Raw genomic sequence first — 21,875 nt, forward strand, 5'->3', positions numbered from 1 at the left:
TATTTAATCCAAATTGAATGCTTTAAAAAGGCAGTTATTGAAATGGGGAAAAAATACAAATAAAAATGATTTCAAATATACACAAGTTCAGTGATACTGGTTTTCTTAGCACTATTACGTTTTTGGTAGGGGACATTATCTTTCATGTTCTCTCCAGTGATCACTAAGATTGTTAAACTTACTACAAAATTAGGAAAATCCTTTCATAGTAATTTCATGAAATTACTGATTTCATTTCATTTATTACAAAAGTCAGATTTCTACAAATGCATTATTACTGGTTTAAAATTTTTAAATTCTCAGTATCAGTCTCATTTTGGATGTTGTCTATCTCTATGTATATCCTAATACCTCACTTTGGAAGACATAGCACTGCTCTTAATAGTAGCATGAACCATGTACTTTTTGCAACAGGTATATGAAAATTTGAAACATCAAAATTATTTTAGTCATAGTCAAAAGCCCCTCCTTTACACAATCCCAATTTAAATGATTTATGGAAATCCCATACTTTACATCTCTCCCAAGAGCTAATACATTTTTCATCCTAAACTTCATGTAGGCTTGCAATAATCTACTCCCGATAAAGTTCTGGTGGCTTGCAATTCATATCCACGAGGAACAGCGGCTGTTGGCATATCCTTCCTTCCCATGGTTGATATGCAGGGAGGAGAACTGGTTTCTATAGTGCTTTGAATTCATAGAGTTAGATATGGATTTTTAATATATATCCTCAATATTTGTAGTGTGTTATCTCAGGACACAAGAAAATAGAAAAAAAATATTTTACTGCAGTTAGATTTTTCCAGGACTAATTCTTTCTCATATATTAAGCATATATGTTGTCTGGAAAGGAGAACATTTTCCACCCTATCCACAGTTGACTCTGTTTATATTTTCTGTGATTATGGCCATGAATATATTTGGATTTATTTCTACCATCTTATTTTTGTGTTTTGTTTTTACAGTGGTTGTTCTTTGTTCTTTTCTTTTGTTCCTCCCCACCCCCTGCTCTCTTCCTGCCTTTTATTGAATTGATTGTTTTCTTCTTTTAAATGGAGAAACTTAAGCTTGGGTATTTCCAATAAAACCAATTTTCAGGGAGAAGAAAATCCAGAAATAGAAAAAAGAAAGTTAAAACTGGGTCACAGAGAAATCTGGATTCTTATAAGTGAAAAGCTCTATATTTTTGATAGTGGAATTTATGATACAGAATGCCCTTTTAAAGCTTTCATTTGGTATTCTTGGTGTTGACTTCCACAGAGCAAGTGAGAATTTTCAGTTCTTCAACTATAACCTATGAGGAGCTATTTCGCTTTTTTGTTGTTCTCATGGGCAGCTTCCTTCTTGGTGTGATAAACTGCCCTGTCCAATACGGTGGCCACTAGGCACATGTGGCTACTTAATTTAATTAATTAGACTAATTACATTTAAATAAATATTTAAAATCTAGTTACACTAGCCACATTTCAAGCACTCAGTAACCCCATTTGCTTAGTGGCTACTATTCTGGACAGTGCAGACTATAGAACATTTCTGTCATTGTAGAAAGTTCTATTGGACAGGCAGTGATAAGCCTATAGTGGTACCACAGCTTCATACACCTTGGAGCAGAGCTATCTGAGAGAGTGCATCACATTGCAGGATTTAGAACTGACAACCCACAGCAGCATTCTGTAACATTCTTCCAGCATCTTTTACTCCTGTGGTGAACAGTGACCAGCATGGGGAGAGATGCCCACCACAGAGGTTACTGGGGACTCCTGCTCTGCACGTAAACTCCAGGCTTGATGCCCAGAGGACATCGGAAATGATTTATATGGAGCGATAGCTTAAGGGGTGGCAGTGATAGCAGAGGCTGAGATGCTAACTTCTGTATTGCAGTGGGGATCTTGACTTTCTGAACGGTATGGGGAAGCCAAGAAAGGCAGGAGCATTTCCAGCTGAAGCTAGGTTGCAAAGGGTTGGACATGGCCTGGCCCATAGTGTTTGGCATTCCTTCGAAGCTCTGATGTCTCCACCTTGTTGTTGGACTGGTTTAGGTCTCATCTGAACCAACTGGTTAGAAGGTCTACCCTGAGCCTGTTGCATCACTGGCACAAATAACCGACAGCAGCAGGTTGGAACTGATTCAGGATGGCATTGGCAGGGAACACCCATGCCAGCCACCATCTGCCCCTGCATATCCTGGAAGGGCAGGTGAGATTCTCTTTCTCCTTCTGGGCCAGCTAATATATATCACCAACATACATGTGCCCATTCATTGCAGGAACAGCTTTGCCTCTTTGAGGAAGAAGCTGAGAAAGACCAAGCTCTTTGTTTCTCTCTTAACTCCAGCATCATCTTGGCACTGGTTATGTCCAAGAAGACAAAATTCCTCTTTTCATTCTCAGTGGTGTTAGGTAGGCTCATATTCACCTGGATTGGATGAATTCTTTCATGTTTCAGCTGCTTCAAATTTGTTTTTATCCTGGCTTGTGCTCTACTTCTGTGTAGAGCTGACAAATATGATTTTTCCCCACTGATTTCCTTATAATTCATTTCTTCCACACTTGTTGGTATTGTCAAGTTTTTTTGCAACTCACGAAATCAGTCTTTGGATTTCTCACTGGGATCTGTCATCATCTTGACACTTAAGCATTGTTCCCAAATAAACTAAAATTTTCTTTTAGGATGTCATCATCCATATCTTCCCCAAAGTTTCAACTTTGTGTCAGGTGCCGTGGTGAGTACGGGAATACAAGGCACAAGATAAAGGGACGGCTTTGCCCTCACGAAATTGCCCAGCAGGGGAGACAAATAATTAAGCTACGGTTACGTTACTTGCAACGAAGGAAAAAGTGTATTCTGCGTTTGCATTTGTTTGACTTTATCATTCTTTAACGTATGAAAATGTAATATTTCAACAGTTCATGTATCTGGAAAACAAATATACCAAAACTGGGATGATTGACGATGGATTTAAGAACAACCGTGCAAATCCCCAATCGGCTATATATGGGGGAGTGATAGAATTGAAGGGAGCTGGTCTGGTACAGCTTTGCGGTGCAGAAGGGGCTCGTGGGGACACCCAAGAAGTCCCTCCGCGAGCTTGCGCACAGCTTCCCGCACACACCGCCCTACCCCGGCGTCTGCGTGGCAGGGGCGCGGAGCCCCGGGCGCACCCAGCGTGGCTCCGCCCCGGGCGCGCGGCTCGGAACTACCGCTCCCAGAAGGCTGTGCGAGTCCGGGAGGGAAGAGGCGGTGGCGGCGGCAGGAAGGGCCCGAGCGGCGTCTCCGGCGGCGGGTGTCCACTCGGTGGTCTGTCCGACAGCTCCCGGCCCCCGGACGGAGGACGCGGTCCTAGACGGCCCCCGTAGCCCCGGGTGCTGGCCCGGGTGAACCGCCGCCTCCACCTACGGGACGGGCGCGGGGCGGGATGTAGGGCGCTGGGCGCGGAGGCCGCGGGCGCGGCAGGGGTAGCGCCTAGGGCGCGCCGAGGATGGAGAGAGCGATGGAGCAGCTCAATCGCCTGACGCGCTCGCTGCGCCGCGCGCGCACCGTAGAGCTGCCGGACGGTGAGCTCGCCGTGGGCTAGGGGCGCCGGGGGCGGGGCTTGGGGCGCGGGGAGGCCCGGCGGGGAAAACTAACCAAAAGCTGAACAAACGCCCACATTTACTTTCCTTGGCAGGGAGGGGCCGGGCTGGGACCCCCTGCCACCCCTCGCCCGCCGCTCCCGCCCGGGGCAGGTGGGAGTTTGGGGGAGGGGCCCGGGCTGTGAGGGTCCTGCTGCTAGAAGAAGCAGGACAGACCCAAGTCTCTTCAGACTATCGATTAGGGGTTTTGGCGAAGGAGCAGAAATATCACCCGGAGGGCGGAGATCGGATTCAGAAAACATCACAGTTGTGGGCCGTTTTACAGTCGCTGCTTGCTGGGGCTAGAGAGATGCTCCCCAAGTAGTATTGTTTACTTTAAGCTGCTGAGGGGAATTAAGCAGTCTTTTCTTTTTCTAAATGTAGAGCACTGTTGTATTTTGACAATAAATAAAAGGGTGTCAGATATGAAACATGTACTTGAAGTACTGTGTGTGTTTACATATATACACTTTCCTTTAATATGCGTGTCTGCCTTCATTTATTCATCAGACGGAGGGGGCTGGGGCGCTTCTACAGAGAGGAGTAAGGCATGAGCCCTGTCGTTTAGGAATTTTAGTTCAGTGTGCTAGGATTTCTTCAGAATAGGTAAAACACTAGTAATAAAAGAGATGAGAAAGAAAGCCGTTTTGTTTGCAGCCTCATGAATTCAGATGGTTTAGTGGTAGTGGGAGAGGGCACTGCTGTCTCTAAGAGGCTTGATTCTGTATGCCCAACTGAGAGAAAGGGTAGGAGTTAAGTCTGGTGATTTTTTTTTTTTAATGCATTGCATTAGTTTATCTTATATCATTTTTTTTTAAAATTTCTTTGAATTGCTGCTGGAGAGGTGATCTGTAAGGTTAGGGAAGGAGAACTTGGGTGAGAGCCATAAAAGAAATGTGGGACTGGAGACCTGGGGATAGTTTTTCTGAAAAAAATTTTCCCTAGTCTGTCTTATGATTCAGAACAGGATGATTTGTGGCGACTGTTTCTCAAAAGATAATTTTGTACTTGGTACCTTGCTAGTGTAAAGTAATAGACTGAAAATGATCCTCATTTTAGGAACAAGACTTTTGGCTTCAACGTTTTCTTTCTCTGTTTTCTTTCCACCTTCCACCTTTGAGTCCATTTCTTAAGTGCTGATCTCACTCATTTTCCGCAGTCAAATTATTGGTATCCGTTGCTGCGTGTGTAGTTTCATTTACACGGTATTTGTATTGCTCAGTTTAAATCACGTTGTTTTTTTTTTTTTTACGTAAATGTGACTTAGAAGACTTTGATAATGTTTCCTGTTTTAAAAGTAATGTGTTTTCATTGTGGAAAATTTTGAAAAGAAAGAAAAAAAAATAATCTGTTATTTCACACCCAGTGATAAACAATGTTAGTAGTTTCTTTATTTCCTTATATTATTATTTTTTCTTTCTCTACTGAAACTAAGATCATACTGCATATAGTCTTTTATTTTGCTTTTAGAAAACAACATTTTTTATGTCTTTAAATATGCTTAATTATTTTGTAGGATTTAATAGTTTGTAACAAATTGTAACAAATATTGAATCTAATTTTTGTTTTTATAATAGATTTTATGAGGAACAGCTTTGTACATTTTTAAATCTCAGTCTGCCTTTATAAATATTTCCTTAGGATTATTACATAGAAGAATATAGATCTAATTATATCAACATTTTTAAGACTGAGTATCAACCTCTCAACTAACTCTTTGGAAAAGAAAGTTTCACCGACAGTCTGAGAGTCCCTGGAAACTAGAGTAATTAAAAATAAAACTTTTTCCTATGTTGCTTACATTTGTTTTTCTGTTGATTATAGTGAGTTTGCTCATCCTGTCCTTTTAATTTATCTTTGTCCCTAAGTTCTGATGAATCTTTTTGAATTCTCTGAGATTGGCTCTTTCAAATGTGTGTGTGTGTGTGTGTGTGCGCGCGCGTGTGTGTGTGTTACATTCTAATTATAAAAATCTAGATTGTGCTTTCATTTTAAGGGCTGAACAGAAGTTCTGAGATCTGTCTAAATTTAGGAAATAGTCAGATGTTTATCTTGCCTTGTTAGACTTCAGTGATTAATGAGCACTAGATTGGAACTAATTATTAAGGTTGGAAAGTTTTTAATCAGCTCTCACTCTAAAATTAACTTTGTTGCATAGGATTAACCTGCAGATATTTTATTTATTGAATTCTGGGAAGACGTATTTATGTTTCCTTGGGATGATGAAAACCTGAGTATTCCCACTAAGTAGTGGAGTGCAGGTTGTTGAGTCATCTTAGGCAGGGCTAACCAGGAGAGGAAGTGAAGGAAAAACAATTATTTTAGGGATATAGATTCTCTGTGGACTTTAAAAAGTTGGCTTATATTATTCACTTTTGTGGAAAAATAATCTTAACTACTGCATTTACAGTGAATGTAATTTGTTAATAAAATAATATAACTTGAGCCCATTTAGCGTATATTTGAATGATGATTAGGGTAATTATCAAGTTTTTAAAAAATCTCTCCCATTTTATGGTTTGAGGAGACATTGAATATAGCATAGTGAATCTGAGCTTCCTGTTCTTTGAGGTTTTCCTTTTAGTTGCTGAGTTCTGAAATGTTATTAATAAAAATGGCCAACATATCTGATAAAATGAGAGATTGATTAAACTTTTCTTATCACTCTGAAAACTTCTGTTATATACCTAGTTCTCAAGGTTTCTTCATGAGTGTGGAGAAGGAAGCACCTGACAACAAATTTTATTCAGTACTTTCTTAGTATAGTATTTCCTGGATAGTCTCCTTCTAGCATCATAGTTGTGGTTATATTTGTGTCTTCGTACCTTTTAGTGTATGTGAGCTATTTTTTAAATAAGGTTAGATATTACTTACAAAACAAGATCTACCTCTAAATTTTATATAATAAACACCCTGTAAGTAAAACCCATGCGAACCTTATGGTGCTCACTTAAAAGTAGGTACTATCTTGATTTATAAGTTTAAATTCACAAATAAGGGTATTTCCTGTTTATGACTTTGTTTATTATGGAGTTACTTAATTGAAATTGTCATGGTTTAGAAGTTCAGATTTTTATTGGGGCGTGTATTATATGAGAGAGAAAGAATGTTGCCATGCTGAGGGAGGCTTAGTGCAGTGCTTTTCAACTCCTTTTGGTGACTCACTGTTAGATAATGAGAATAATTTAGTGGTTGCAGTCAGCATTTTGAAAAAATTGAGATGGAAGAGAATAAAACAAGTTAGACTGTATTGTACATGTTAAGAATAGTATTGTAGACCTTTTGGCTATTTATATAGTGTATACTGGGGGCAGTGGAAGATTTTCTTGTGGGGGCTTGGAATCAGCCAGCTTTGATTCCAGTTTAGGCCACTTAATGCCACCATCACACGGCTTATTACTTTACTTAGTGCTTCAGCTTTCTCATTTGTAAAATAGGGATAATACTAGTACCTACTTCGTAAGGTGGCTGTGAGGATAAAAGAGGTGATGCATATGCATGTGAAGTGTTTAGAACAGTGCCTTTAAGGTAATGGTTTAAAACATGTTGGCTGTTATTAGTAGGATTCTTTGGTTATTAAATTATTATTACAGTGAAAGAGTTGTTGCATCTGCATACTGTACTTGTGAATGTTGACTAGGACTAAATTGCTCTTCATGTATACATTCAAAAATAGTAAAATAATGAACAAAAATGGGAAGAAATGGTAACTTTTTTTCTCTTCCTCTAAATACTTTAGGATATATTTCTAAATATATAATGTTTTTCAAACATAATCACAGTATCATTATTAGAGCCAGCACAAGTAACAGTAATTTAATTCTCATCAAATACCCAGTCCATGTTCAGTTTTCTCTTCAGAAATATTCACTTACAGTTGGTTTATTTGAATCAATATCCAGTCAGGTCCACACATTACATTTGGTTGACTCATCTCTTAAGAATCTTTTAATGATAACAGTTCCCCCTCTTTTTTCTTTTTCTTTTTAACTTTCCATTTTTAAGTAATTTTAGACTTACAGAAAAGTTGCATAAGTATTACACAGTTCCTGTATACCCTTCACCCAGCTTCCCCTCATGTTCACATCTTATACAACCAAAGAACAGTGATCAAAACTAAGGAATTAATATTGGTGTAATACTGTTAGCCACATTCCAGACTTTTATTAGAACTTCATGAGTTTTCCCACTAATGTCTTTTTTCTGTTTTAGGACCCAATTGAGGATACCACATTGCATTTAGTTGTCATGTTTCCTTAACCTCCCCTGAACTGTGATATTTCTTCAATTTTTCCTTGTCTTTAATGGTCTTGATTAAGAGGACTGATGAGGTATTTTGTGGAATTCCCCTTAATTTGGGTTTGTCTCATGTTTTCCCATGAGTAGATTAAAGTTACAGATTTTTGGCAAGAATACTACAAAAGTGATGTGCCCTTCTCAATGGAAACTCAAGGGCTACAAGATATTGATATGTATCATTTCTGGTGATGTTACCCTTTATCAGATGATTAAGGTGATAATCGCTGGGTTCTCCACTGTAAATTCACTATGGGGGAAATACTTTGATACTATGCTGATATCCTCTTTCTCAAACTTTAACTCATAAATTTTAGTACTGCTATTAACTTTTTAAGGGCTAAATGGGACTTGTCAGGGCTACTTCTCTGTAAATAACTTATTAAAAAACATAAAGCTCTAATATGCATTGAATTGAGGAATGACCATTAGTAATACATAAAAGTAAATTCAGGGACTTTCCTGGCGGTCCGGTGGTTAAGACCTCGCCTTCCAAAGCAGTGGGTGCGGGTTTGATCCCTGGTCAGGGAGCTAGGATCCCACATGCCTCGTAGCCAGAAAAACCAAAACATAAAACAGAAGCAATATTGTAACAAATTCAATAAAGACTTTAAAAATGGTGGACATCGGGGGCTTCCCTGGTGGCGCAGTGGTTGAGAATCTGCCTGCCAATGCAGGGGACACGGGTTCGAGCCCTGGTCTGGGAAGATCCCACATGCCGTGGAGCGACTAGGCCCGTGAGCCACAATTACTGAGCTTGCGCGTCTGGAGCGTGTGCTCCGCAACAAGAGAGGCCGCGATAGTGAGAGGCCCGCGCACCGCGATGAAGAGTGGCCCCCGCTTGCCGCAACTGGAGAGAGCCCTCGCACAGAAACGAAGACCCAACACAGCCATAAATAAATAGATAGATAGATAGATAGATGGATATCATATGAACAACATATGTACATATCAAACTTTAAAAAAAACATGGTCCACATCAAAAAAAAAAATTCAAACACTATCTGAAATTTATATAAGTATCGCATGAGATTATAGATGTTACTGACTTTTAACTTCTTTTGGATCATATTTCTGTGAATTTATAAAAGATAATAAATGAAAACGTGAGGTAAATAATAAGTAAAAATAAGACTTTAATGCTGTTTCGTAAAAGCTTCTAAAAATTTCTTGTGTTATTGACAAGGAGCAAATACTATGTATATGTAATGTTTTAAAATAATTTTAGCGTATATATCTTTGATATTCATATATACTTAACATTCCTCCAAAGTACTTGTAAGTACGATGAAACATTGTGCATTATTGCAAATCTTGCAATACCTCTGGTGTTTTTCACTATCCGTAATCTTCTTCCACCTCTTCTCCTAGCTTTTTATTTAGAGTTAAGAAAACTCTGAAGTAGTCATAAGTATCTCCCTTTGGAAAAAGTAGGAGATAAATTAATTCCTTTTCTTTTTTTTTTTAACACTTAGATAATGAAACTGCTGTTTATACATTAATGCCAATGGTTATGGCTGATCAACACAGGTGAGTGCCTATTTACAAATTTATATATACTTTTTCCACAAATTTATATTTTTTAAGAATATATACCTAAATGTTGTGTACACACACACACAAACACACCATAGAGTTTGGACATAGGTTTTGTCCTGTGGCAAGTTATTTAACCTCTATTATAATTTTCTGCCTGTGAAATAAGAAACAAGATTTTCGAAGATCCATATCAACTGTAAAATTCTGTGATAAGAGATTTTCTAAATGCATAGTCAGAACTTAAAACAAGTATTTGCTTGGTCACTGACAGTGAAAAACACATTATGATGGTTTCTGTTAGAGGTCACTACTGATCTTTATAGCAAAAAGTTAGGGCTGATGGACAAGTTATTCCCTAATATTCTATTTCTTTGATGTTCTTTCTATTGATGTAGTGTTGACACTTTTTTTTACAAGGCGCACGTGTGGTGTGGTTTTCTGGCTGTGTGTTGAGATGTTTATACTTGTAACAGACAGCTCTGCTGTGGTTAGCCATTGGGTAGTTTGGTATGATGAGGAGAAAGTAAAGAGACGCTGTATTTTGAAACACGTTTAAAATATAAATGATTTTTTTGCTTTGAACTCCTGTCTGATACAATTAAAACATGTTTTTGTCTGACTTTTCTTATTTGACCAAAATTAATATAGATAGGCTCAACTTTCTGCAGGGAGAGCAGCCAGTCCTGCTCTCTTTGTTTCTCAAGAATCTAGTGGGAGCTGAAGCCAACTTAGGTGTCCTCAGAGCAGGTGACATAGTCAGAGCGGCAGACGAGGAACCCTTCAGCACCCGTTTATAGGTGAGGGCAGTTGGTTTTTGGATGATGCTGCACTGGCTGCTGTGCTACGCTTAGAGAGTAGTGCCTTGTTTTTTGGCTGATGCGGGACAAAACCTTTTGAATAATTGGTAAGAGTAACACTAAACAGCTATTAACTTGAGTTATTATGTTTTTAAAAACTTTTTTTTTTTAACCTTGACTCAATTTTCTTTTGGCATAGGTCTGTTTCTGAGCTACTATCAAATTCAAAGTTTGATGTCAATTATGCATTTGGACGTGTGAAAAGAAGCTTGCTTCACATTGCAGCAAAGTAAGACGAAGACATTTTGGATTAAATTTTGGTCTAGAGTAATGATCAGTAAGCTTTGAATCAGTGTGTTCCATAGTAGTTATGGAGAGATGAGAACAGACAGCTGAGTGGTTCTTTGTTTTGTCGAGGGCATAGTGTGCTATGCTTACATGCTTTCACTAAATAGATTGTTAATCTTGGGGTTGGACTCAAGTCTTAATATCTGATGTTTTAGCTTGCTCTAGATCAGATTAGAGAAGGTTAGGCACGGGGATTATCTTTTCTGGATATACTTAAGAGGGTACATTCACCAAAATTTTACTTTTATCCCACCAGTATAAGATTTTATATGCTAATTGCATGTGAAGTTGTTGCCTTTATATTTTTTACTTAGCTGTGGGAATGATTTTTATTCATAATTTTCCAGTGTGTAACTAATCAATTTGTTGATATCTCATCACCCTTTAGGATTTAGGTAGAGATTACTCTACCTAAATAAAACTGATTTTTCAATATAAATTTGGATTCTGGAAAGCCAAAAGTTGAGAGTACTATATGGTTTCTTTTATGTGCTAATACTTTATTTTGCTTTATATGAACTTCTCAAATACTTCATAGCTTTTGTAGTAGAATGTACCATCTTGAAAGTAGAGGATATTTACTGTTTGTGACAGGAGTTAAATTGTAGGTCAATATGGACCCCCAAAATAATGTGTTTAATAGGGCGTTTTGTTTTTTAAGTAAGCTATGTCAACTATGGCTGTTTGTTAAATGTGTCTGAACTGTTTTTAATATTGTTTTAGTTGTGGATCGGTGGAATGCTTGGTTCTGCTTTTAAAGAAAGGAGCAAATCCTAACTATCAAGATATTTCAGGCTGTACACCCCTTCATTTGGCAGCTAGAAATGGGTAAATATTTTTTCTTAAGTAGCTTAAGTTGTATTATCAGTTATGACTAAGAGTAGTCAAGGCACTCTACCTTCATTTGGGAATTTTTTTTTTCTTTTGCCCAATATTTGCCTTGGGAGGAGGGTCTTGGATTATTATGTTACACTTTTAAATAACTATAATTTTAATAATTTATTAAGTTTACTAATATTTTTCTTCTTGAAGATATATTTGTCAAAGTTTATTTTTACTAGTATGATAATGACATTTTCTGAAAAGCATAATTTTCACCTCTTTGTTTTAGTGTCCTTTTTCCTGGTAGTCTTTTGCCATGTCGAACTCCATGGCTTATTTTCCACATTGTTTAGTTAATTCTATTAATGCAATTAAAGACAGAGTAAATACATTATACTTAGTTTGTTTTCTTTTTTTAATAAATTTATTTATTTTTGGCGGCGTTGGGTCTTCGTTGCTGCACGCGGGCTTTCTCTAGTTGCGGCGAGCGGGGGCTACTCTTCGTTGCGGTGCCCGGGCTTCTCATTGCGGTGGCTTCTCTTGTTGCAGATCACGGGCTCTAGGCGCGTGGGCTTCAGTAGTTGTGGCTCCCGGGCTCTAGAGCGCAGGCTCAGTAGTTGTGGCGCACGGGCTTAGCTGCTCCGCGGCATGTGGGATCTTCCCGGACCAGGGCTCAAACCTGTGTCCTCTGCATTGGCAGGCGGATTCTTAACCACCGCGCCACCAGGGAAGTCCCTATACCTAGTTTTTTTGTCAAGAATTTCAGATAGTCACGTCTCTGTGTCTGCCTCCACAATATTTTTCACTTCTTAAAATTCTGTTGGACTGAGAAACCAGACTAAAATAGTTGGAATTATGTTTAAAATGAAAATAAGTAGTTTTTGATTCAGGGCTTGAGGAACTTTACATTTATAAACATTTTTTGAATGCTGGAAAACTTCTCTATGAAAGGCTATGCCTATGTGTCTCTTTTTTTGATTACTCTTGGAAGTATTTTTGTTGACTGTTTTGAACAGGAATTCTAGGTAGTTGAGGTGGCTGCCTAAGTGAGATGGATATGTGACTAAAATTGTCCACTGCCTCAGTCTGAGGCCAAATTTTTGTAGACAAGGATTAAAGTGGAACCAGAAAGACAAGAACCATAGTGATGTCTCAGTTGGACAGAGGAGAAGCATAGCCCTTTGACCCTGTCTGGTCTGTCCCATTTCCTGACTTAGCACGTGAACCAGTTTAGTTGTCCACTGTTGCAAGAGGTAACGTGCTGATTAAACAATTGTTTTTCTAATAATTGGCCACATTAGGTATGTTGTAGGGTGTGACGCCCAAGGTTCATAGACTAAATCATTCATTCCCTTGTTGAAGTGATCTCAGGTCTAGATACATTATCCCAAATGTTGGTAGGATAGTGACAAAGCTCTCTGAAAAAGTTACGTATAGAAAAATATCTTAGTACAGTGTCTCAACAACTGTAAATGAAAGGCCAGATTGGTGCACAGCAGGGATAAAATGTCTACTGCTGTTGTAGTAGGAGATTTAGTCATTTAGGAGACCATTGCTTTTTTTTTTTTTTTTCCAACTTTGTTGAGGTATAATTGGTAAATAAAATTATAATATATTTAAAGTGTACATCATGATGATTTGATCTATACATTGTGAAAGGATTTCTGTCATCTAGTTAATTAACATATCCATCACCTCACATATTTATCTTCTTTTTTTTTTTGGTGAGACATTGAATTTGGAGACCATTACATTTTAAAGATGAAGAAATATAACAGATATTACTACATAATTCACATGGTAAATCAGTGAAGAGAAAAGGAGTAAGAAGAGTCCATAGCCCTAACATAACATCTAACTTGGATGCCTTTCTATTTCTATAAAGATTACTTTTGATATTCCATACTTAACTATTTTGGTTTTTATATATTGAATGAATGCCTTGTACAACTTAGAGGTGCTCAGTAAATGTTTATTAAGTGACTTGATTACTTGTTGCTTCCTGTAGCTTTTGATGGTTTCAGAAATAGTCTTTGGCTCTAATTTCTCTATAAGTTCAAATTTGTCTAGACTGAAGCAGAAGTCATAGGTGAATTCTACCCCTTTTGCTGGTCTATCTGGTTTATGGGGGTTTTTGTTTTGTCTCCTCATCTATCGTTGTCAGAGGGGTAGAGTATTTCTCTTGGCCTGCTTTAGTGTTTCTGTCTTCAGCCATCAGTGCATTAATACTAAATTGCCCTCCTTTCCAGTGGAAAACCCAGTAGGCTGCCTCTGAGCACGTGGATGACTGGTCCCTGTGTCATTTGGGTTACCATAAACTTCTTATAATTGTTGCAGTGTCTGGGCAGGAAAATAGTTGTTTCCTGTACAGTAGGATCCAGCATTGCTTATGATTGTATGAGAATATAAAAAAGGAAGACTTAAAAATTATTGTGTATCCTTACGTTGCATATTGGTCAGATTTGAAACATTTTTTCTTTTTTCTTTTTTAAAAATTTTTTTGCCGCACCGGGATGTGGGATCTTAGTTCTTCAACCAGGGATTGAACCCGCGCCCCCTGCAGTGGAAGTGTGGAGTCTTAACCACTGGACTGCCGGGGAAGTCCCAGAAACATTTTTTCTTTATTTTTTGGGCTAGATTGTGAGCTCATAAAGGGCAGAACTCATGTGTTAGTTAACATTTTAGCTCCATTCTAAGCAAAATTGGTGTGTACTTAGTTGGTCTTTTTGATTTACTCAGGGTTCTGGAAAATAGCAATAATGATTATTAAGTAAGAGAAAGGATATAGTTCTCTCATATTGCCCCGTACCTTTTGCAGTTCATTTTTGGGAGGGGGATTATGGATTGCTGCTTTTCTTCAACAACCTCTACCCTAAACACTTCTTTGGAGCTTTTTCCCTGGTACAGTCCCACCTAAGTGTTTATTTTGACAATATGCCAGTGGTCCACGACAGGCTTCTGAATAGATTTTAGAAATCCAGCAATATGGGTGCAGACACACACACACACACACACACACACACACATAATTTAAACAATGCAATATTAATTTTAATAAGACTTTCTGGTCTGTTGCCTCACTTTATTGAACATTTATTTTCTAAGGTTTTCATAACAATGTGTTAGATGAAGGAACTTTGTAAACTTTTGAACTTAAAAGTTTACGCAGAGCTTTATTTTCTTCCATTTCTTTGATTATAAAGCTGATTTTAAATGACATTTAACCTCATTTTATATATAAAAAAATCAAAGCAAGGAAAGTAATTTGTTTTCTTTTAAAAGGTTTATTCAGTTAATAAAAATTTTAGCTATTGATTATAAGATTTAATAATTAGTAATCAGCTGTGCTTAGTACTGAGTTGATTAAAGAAATATGATATAATCCATGGCACGAAGATATTTATTATCTGAGTAAATAGTTATATATAGTACATGTATTATGTATATTCTCTGTATGTCATATATATATATATATAGCATACTTGCAAAGGGTTCCTGGACCCAGTTCCACTGTGTGTGTGTGTGTGTGTGTGTGTGTGTGTGTGTGTAGGCTTCCCCATACCAACAAGCAATTCTCGGATGCCAGCAAAGTGTCCTAGAAGTCAGCTCAATTCTGACACTATGTACCTTCAGGTAGAAGCAGATTCTGTAGGTAAAGGGCTCAGTCCTATAAGACCACTCTCTACTTCAGATGCCATTTGCAAGCTCAGTCACAAGTGGTGCTTCTGACTGACTGGCTACAAATTGGAGGTTCCGACAACCCCCTCCAACTCAGGATTCCAGTCGAAAGTCCAGGTTGTTACCAGTACTTTTGACTGACTAGCTATAAATCAGAGGTTCCCACGATCCCTTTCTTGGGTTCAATTAATTTGCTAGAATGGCTCACAGAACTCAGGAAAATCTGTTTGTTTACTCACTGGATTACTGATTTATTATAAAAGGGTATTAAAGGATACAAATCAATAGCCAGATGAAGAGACAGATACACAGGGTGAGGTCCTGAACAAGGAAGGTCCCGGAATGGTCACACGGAGAAACATTTTGATTCCCATCCGGGAAGCTCTCCCTGAAAGGGACAAAAAGCTCTCCTTTTGGGTCTTTATGCAGGCTTCATTACATAGTCATGATTGACTTAAATCATTGGCCACTAGCAGTTGGTTCAACCTCCAGGTGCTCTTCCCCTCCCTGGAAATCGGGGTGGGACTGAAAGTACCCTGTAGTCATGTGGTTGGTTCTCCTGGCAACCAACCCCCACCCTTGGGTGGGACCCAAAATTCACCTTCCCTGAAACATTTTCAGGAAACGAGGCCCATTGCCCTTAATTGCTTAGGAAATTCCAAGGGTTTGGGAGCTGTGACCCAAAAAGTGTGGATTAAGACCAAATATATGTTTTTCCTATAAATCACAGTATCTCAATACTCATATTAATACTATATATACTATATTGTGTAACATTATACATAATATGCTATTACACATACCCTATTCTATATTTTTTATGTATATATATATATATATATATATCTCATTTACTCAACTAGATCATAAACTTTGTCATGCCATGGATTAAATCATATTTCCTTAATACTGAGCATAGTTAAGCATATACATAAAAAGCATATTTTATTTTTATATATATATATATATATTTATATATATATATATATATATATATATATATATATATATATATGGTATGTGTATCACTTTGTTTCCAAAGCATGAATTTTCATTTAATTATTTAATGAAGGGGAAATTGAGATAAATACTGAAGAGTAACTAGGAATGGCTCAGGCTAGGAGGAAACATTGTGAGCAAAATGAAGTGGTAGGCAGTTCAAAAGGCGGCAAAGGACTTTTGTAGACATGTCTCCAAATAAGATACATAGGTGGCCAATAAGAACATGAAAAGGTGCTCAGTACCCCTAATCAGGGAAATGTAAATTAAAACTACAGTGAGATACCAACTCACACTCATTAGTATGGCTATCAGAAAAACAGTGTTGACAGAATGACAAGTGTTGATGAGGATGTGGAGAAATTGGAACCCTTGTGCTCTGTTGGTGGGAAAGGAAAATGGTACAGATGCTCTGAAAACTAGTTTGGTGCTTCCTCAAAAAATAAAAAATAGGATTATCATATGGGAAATTCCTTGGCTGTACAGTGGTTGGGATTCTTCGCTTTCACTGCTGAAGGCCCAGGTTCAATCCCTTGGTCAGGGAGCTAGAATCACACAAGCTGCATGGCGTGGAAAAAAAAAAAAAAAAAAAAAAAGAATTACCATATGATCCAACAGTCCCACTTCTGGATATGTAACCCCCCAAAATTTGTCACAGGGTCTTGCAGAAATATTTGTATACTTGAGCTCATAGCAGTATGATTCATAATAGCTAAAACAAAAGGAATCTATGTGTCCATTGACAGATGAATGGATAAGCAAAATGTGGTATATACATACAATGGAGTATTATTCAGCCTTAAAAAGGAAAGAAATTCTGACATATGCTACAACATGGATGAACCTTGAGGACATTATACTAAGTGAAATAAGCCAATCACAGAAAGACAAACTGTATGATTCCACTTTTATGAGGTACTTAGATAAGCCCAAATCATAGATATAGAAAGTAGAATAGTGGTTGCCAGGGGCTAGCAGGAGAGGGAATGGGGAGTTATTGTTTAATGGATATAGAATTTCAGCTTTGCAAGCTGAAAAGAGTTCTTGAGATGGATGGTGGTGATGGTTGCACAACAATATGAATATACTTAATATCACTGAACTGTACACTTAAAAATGGTTAAGATGATAAATTTATGTTATGTGTATTTTACCACAGTAAAATAAATTGAAAAAAAAGTGAAGTAGGTAGGGAGATGAATAGATAGGCATTTTCTTAATTTTGTGGTTTTTATAACTCATCTTAGTATTTTAAATATTTTGCAATCAAGAATGTAGGATACAACATTGAGACATCATTTTACTCTGTCCATTCCCCTTCCATTAGACTTATATCGTCTGACATTTCTAATGAAGATTACTATTCCAAATATTCTGTCAACTCTAGAAATTTCTCAGCACTTTGAATGATGAATTTGTCCCAATGGCATGAAAACCTCATTGTGCCTTTTCTTTATCCTATTATCTTTGAGTCATAGAAAAAATTTTGTGTTTTGTTTCAGATGTTACAGTACTTATTTAAATATTGCAGATGGAAGTTGATATTTGCCATTAATTAATGTTGAGTATAGTTACTATTTCAGTAAAATAATTGTCATTTGTTTATTTTTCTAGTACCAGTTATCTGTGACTGTCTCTTTCTTTTCAGGCAGAAGAAATGCATGAGTAAATTATTAGAATACAGTGCTGATGTCAACATTTGTAATAATGAAGGCCTTACAGCAGTAAGTGCTAAGAATTTTTATCTGTGATTTTAAAAATACTTTTTAGAAAATAATATTGAAGGTGATAGTAATGCAAAGTGTAGTACAAGTATTTGTGCAGTTACTTCTTTGTGGTAATTGAGAAGATACAGAATGATTTGAGACACAGTTCTCAGCTATATTTATTAAGAGAAGTTATGGTTCACCATGTTTCTCCTTTCCCCTTATTTTTTAACTTTATGACCTTTCATTTATTTTGAAGTCTTGATCCCCTAGCTTTTGTCACTGACTTTCAAGAGAGTTTGTAGGAGCATCTCCGCTAAGGTGTGTTATGAGTTCATTATAGGACAGCTGTTTTTCATTATGTCCTTTTAAATTCTTTTAATATGCACATGGTAGGAAAATTTGGATGGCTATGTTTTTATAACTCATCTTAGTTTTAAAAAGGAAAGGAATGAAAAAAAAAAGGAAAGGAAATAAAAGGTAACTAAGGGAATGATCACTCACCTGTACTCCTTGCACTCAGAGATCATCACTGTTAATATTTTAGCCTGTATCCTTTCAGACTTGTTATATCTTACTTAAACTAGTATTTTTATCCTTTTTGCCATGTCACTTTTCAAAAATATGATTATATTTTTTTGATCCATGTAGATATTATAGGGAGGGTGGTGTGGGATATTTCGGAAGAGATTGTTGAGATAAAAAAATTTTAATCATATTGTCATTTAATGGAGCAGATTTGATTTAGAAGTAGAGATAAAATAGAATTATGTGATTACTGAGAAATTGTTTTGACGTTGTGACAGAAATAAATTTTGTTAAATTTTACCTTCCTGTATGTGAGGTGATGGAGATTTTAATTAACTGGATAGTGGAAATCCTTTCACAATGTATATCAAATCATTGTGATGTATACTTTAAATGTCTTACAGTTTTGTCAATTATACCTCAATAAAGCTGAACTTTTTTTTTTTTAACCTTCCTTTGGTAGTTTTTGTAGATTTTGAATCTTTTAATTTGTGAATAAAGAAGAATATTGAGTATTTACATACCATGCTAGTTTTCAAGGCCTTTCTGATTAAAATTTTTTTTTCAGTGGGCAGGGAGGGAGCTGAGGCATAAAAAACCAGCTTTCCTAAGATGTGAGTTATTCTGAGAATGACTTGTTAAAGATTAAGTTCAATCATGATTATTATATGGAATTCACAATTCCTATGATAATCTACATTTTTGTTACATAGTAACAGTGTAACACCATTTACTCTGTAAAGAAAAACTGTATTCCAGATATCTACAGGATGCTATAGTGATATGGTAGGTACCACAGAGGGTTATAAAACTATGGAATTGACATAGCTCTATCCTTAGGACACTCTCTAGTATAGGCAAGATAAGATGCTCAGTACTAACATAGTCTGTTTAATCGCATAAGTTTTTATCTGCTAATTTTCCCCCTTCACTCCTGAACTTTAAGGAAGTGGGATATAAAATTTTTAAAAATAAAATTTTTATTAAAAAATTATTCATGCATGTATTTAAAGAGTCAAATGATTCTACAAGACTTATTATATAAAAACAGTCTCAGCTCTTTTTCTGCCTGAGACCAATCTCAGTGTTCTGTCCTGTGGCCCTGATTGGTGTGGTGTGCCTCCTTCTCTTAGAAACAGTTCTGGCCACCAAGCATGTTCCTGCCTAGTCCCAGATCACATGATGGAATTAATTCAACAGCCAGGCACATTGACCCCATCAGCTGAAGGAAGCTAGCTAGGATGGTGGAAATGTGGTGCTGCAGAATTGAATAGTGGCCGCCAAGCATGTGGGGCAGTCAAGTCAAGCGCTCCTGAGATGGAAGAACCTTCAGTGGGGAGTCAAGATCCCCAGGATTTTTCATATAAAAGGAGAGAACTGTTGACTGCATACTTTGTAGGCTGATCACCCTCACAAAGGACTCCTCATGTTTCTTCATTCATTTGTTCTTTGAACAGGATTTTCTTGGATACCTATTATGTGCTAGGCACTTCACTGGTATGGGGTTAGAGCAGTAATTTGACTGACCAAGTCCTTGTCTTCCCCAAACTTCCAAGGAAGTCAGGATAGTCGACAGGCAATGGTGACACTCTGTAATGAATGTTAACATAGGTGATGGAGATGCTGTAGAAGTCAGAGCAGGGGACCCATCCTCACCAGTGGCGTTGGAGGAGGCATCCCAGGGAAGTATCACAAGAGCTGAGGCCAAAGGGACAAACAGAAGTTAGACTAGTGTAAGTGGTGATTGTGAGGTTGGGAGTGGTAGTGGGGTTCTAGCTCTGTGGATTAGGTTGGCAAGGGCTTGGAGATGCAAGAGAGCATGCTATATTGGAGCAGTGAGCTTAACTGGTGTTCAGGTACCCCTGGGGGTTCATGAAGACTTCCAAAGGTCTGTAGCATGGATAGTTAAGGGGGTCACTTTCCAGGTCTTCAGCCTTTATATGTGTGCTCCTTCCTCAAGCTGATCTACTCAAGAACACCTTGCCCTTCCCACCTTCACCTTCAAAATCACTCTTCTATCACTTTTATGTTTTTATTTACTTTTATTATTTATTTATTTATTTCTTTATTAAATTGAAGCATAGATGATTTACAGTACTCTTAACTGAGCCTTTTGTAGTACGGAAGTTTTAAATTTTGATGTTCAGTATATCAGTTTTTCCATTTATGGATTGTGTTTTTGGTATCAGGTTTAGGAACTCTTTGCCTAGCTGTACATTCTGAAGATTTTCTCCTATCTTTTTCAAAAAGTTTTATACTTTTACATTTTACATCTAAGCCTGTGATCTATTTTGAGCTAATATTTGTCTGTGATGCTTAAGTCAAGGCTTATTTTTTTTACCTATGGAGTCTAGTTACTCGCACTGTTTGTTGAAAAGGCTATATACTTCCTGCATGAAATTGGTTTTGTCTCTCTCTCAAAAATCTTTTGGGCATATTTGTATGGGGTTATTTCTGGGTCCTCAGTTCTGTTCCAGTGATCTGTCTGTCCCTTTGCCAATACCACGCTGTCTTGATTACTTTAGCTATATAGTAAGTCTTAATATCAGGTAGAGTAATTCCTCCCACTTTATTTTTCTTTGTCAAGATTGTGTTAGCTACTCTGGTTCTTTACCTATCCATACACATTTTAGAATAAACTTGTCTATGACAAAAAACCTTGCTGAGATTTTTTATTGGAATTGCATTAAGCCTATAGATCAATTGGGGGAGAATTGACATCTTTACTATGTTGAGTCTTCCAATCTATAAACACAGTATGTCTCTCCGTTTATTTAGGTCTTTGATTTCTTTCATCAGAATTTTGTATTATTCAGCTTACAGATCTTGTGCATGTTTTAAGTGTATAGCTAGGTATTTTATTTTCTTTGGAGCAATTGTAAGTGACATTGTTTTTATTTTTATTTTTTAATTTTTTAAAAATTTATTTTATTTATTTATTTTTGGCTGCGTTGGGTCTTCGTTGCTGCGCACAGGCTTTCTCTTCTTGCGGTGAGCTGGGGCTACTCTTTGTTGCAATGCGCGGGCTTCTCATTGCAGTGGCTTCTCGTTGCGGACCACGGGCTCTAGGCATGCGGGCTTCAGTAGTTGTGACATGCAGGCTCAGTAGTTGTGGCGCACGGGCTTAGTTGCTCCGTGGCATGTGGGATCATCCAGCACCAGGGGTCAAACCACTGGCAGGTGGATTCTTAACCACTGCACCACCAGGGAAGTCCCGTGACACTGTTTTTAATTTTTATTTCTGCATGTTCATTGATAGTACATGGAAATGCAGTTGCCTTTTATGTGTTGATCATGTAGCCAGTGACCTTGCTGAACTCACTTATTAGTTCTAGGAGTTTTTGGTAGATTCCTTGGGATCTTCTACGTAGACAGTCATGTCATCTGCAAATGGAGATAGTTTTATCTTTTCCTTTCCAATCTGTATGTCTTTTATTTCTGTTTCTTCCTTTATCGAACCTTAACATTTTTTTTTTGTTTTCTAAATACGTGTTGTTAGTTCATTACTAGACTTCCCTGAGCGTTGTACATATCCTCATAGCATGTGT

At 37.4% G+C, this 21,875-nt stretch overlaps 1 protein-coding gene across 2 annotated transcripts in view; it reads left to right on the forward strand.

The window, feature by feature from the left end:
- The first annotated feature begins 3,245 nt into the window (after positions 1–3,245).
- HACE1 (HECT domain and ankyrin repeat containing E3 ubiquitin protein ligase 1) overlaps positions 3,246–21,875 on the forward strand; it is a 93,947-nt gene continuing 75,317 nt past the window's right edge. For both annotated transcript variants that reach the window (XM_036871898.1, XM_036871897.1), the window contains exons 1-5: positions 3,246–3,557; positions 9,386–9,440; positions 10,446–10,535; positions 11,318–11,422; positions 17,742–17,817. In XM_036871898.1, the coding sequence (XP_036727793.1) occupies positions 3,482–3,557; positions 9,386–9,440; positions 10,446–10,535; positions 11,318–11,422; positions 17,742–17,817 (402 nt within the window). In that variant the 5' untranslated portion in view covers positions 3,246–3,481. The remainder of the gene's footprint in view (positions 3,558–9,385; positions 9,441–10,445; positions 10,536–11,317; positions 11,423–17,741; positions 17,818–21,875) is intronic.

The sequence above is a fragment of the Balaenoptera musculus genome, chromosome 12 (genome assembly GCF_009873245.2).
Source record: "Balaenoptera musculus isolate JJ_BM4_2016_0621 chromosome 12, mBalMus1.pri.v3, whole genome shotgun sequence".
Lineage (NCBI taxonomy): Eukaryota > Metazoa > Chordata > Mammalia > Artiodactyla > Balaenopteridae > Balaenoptera > Balaenoptera musculus.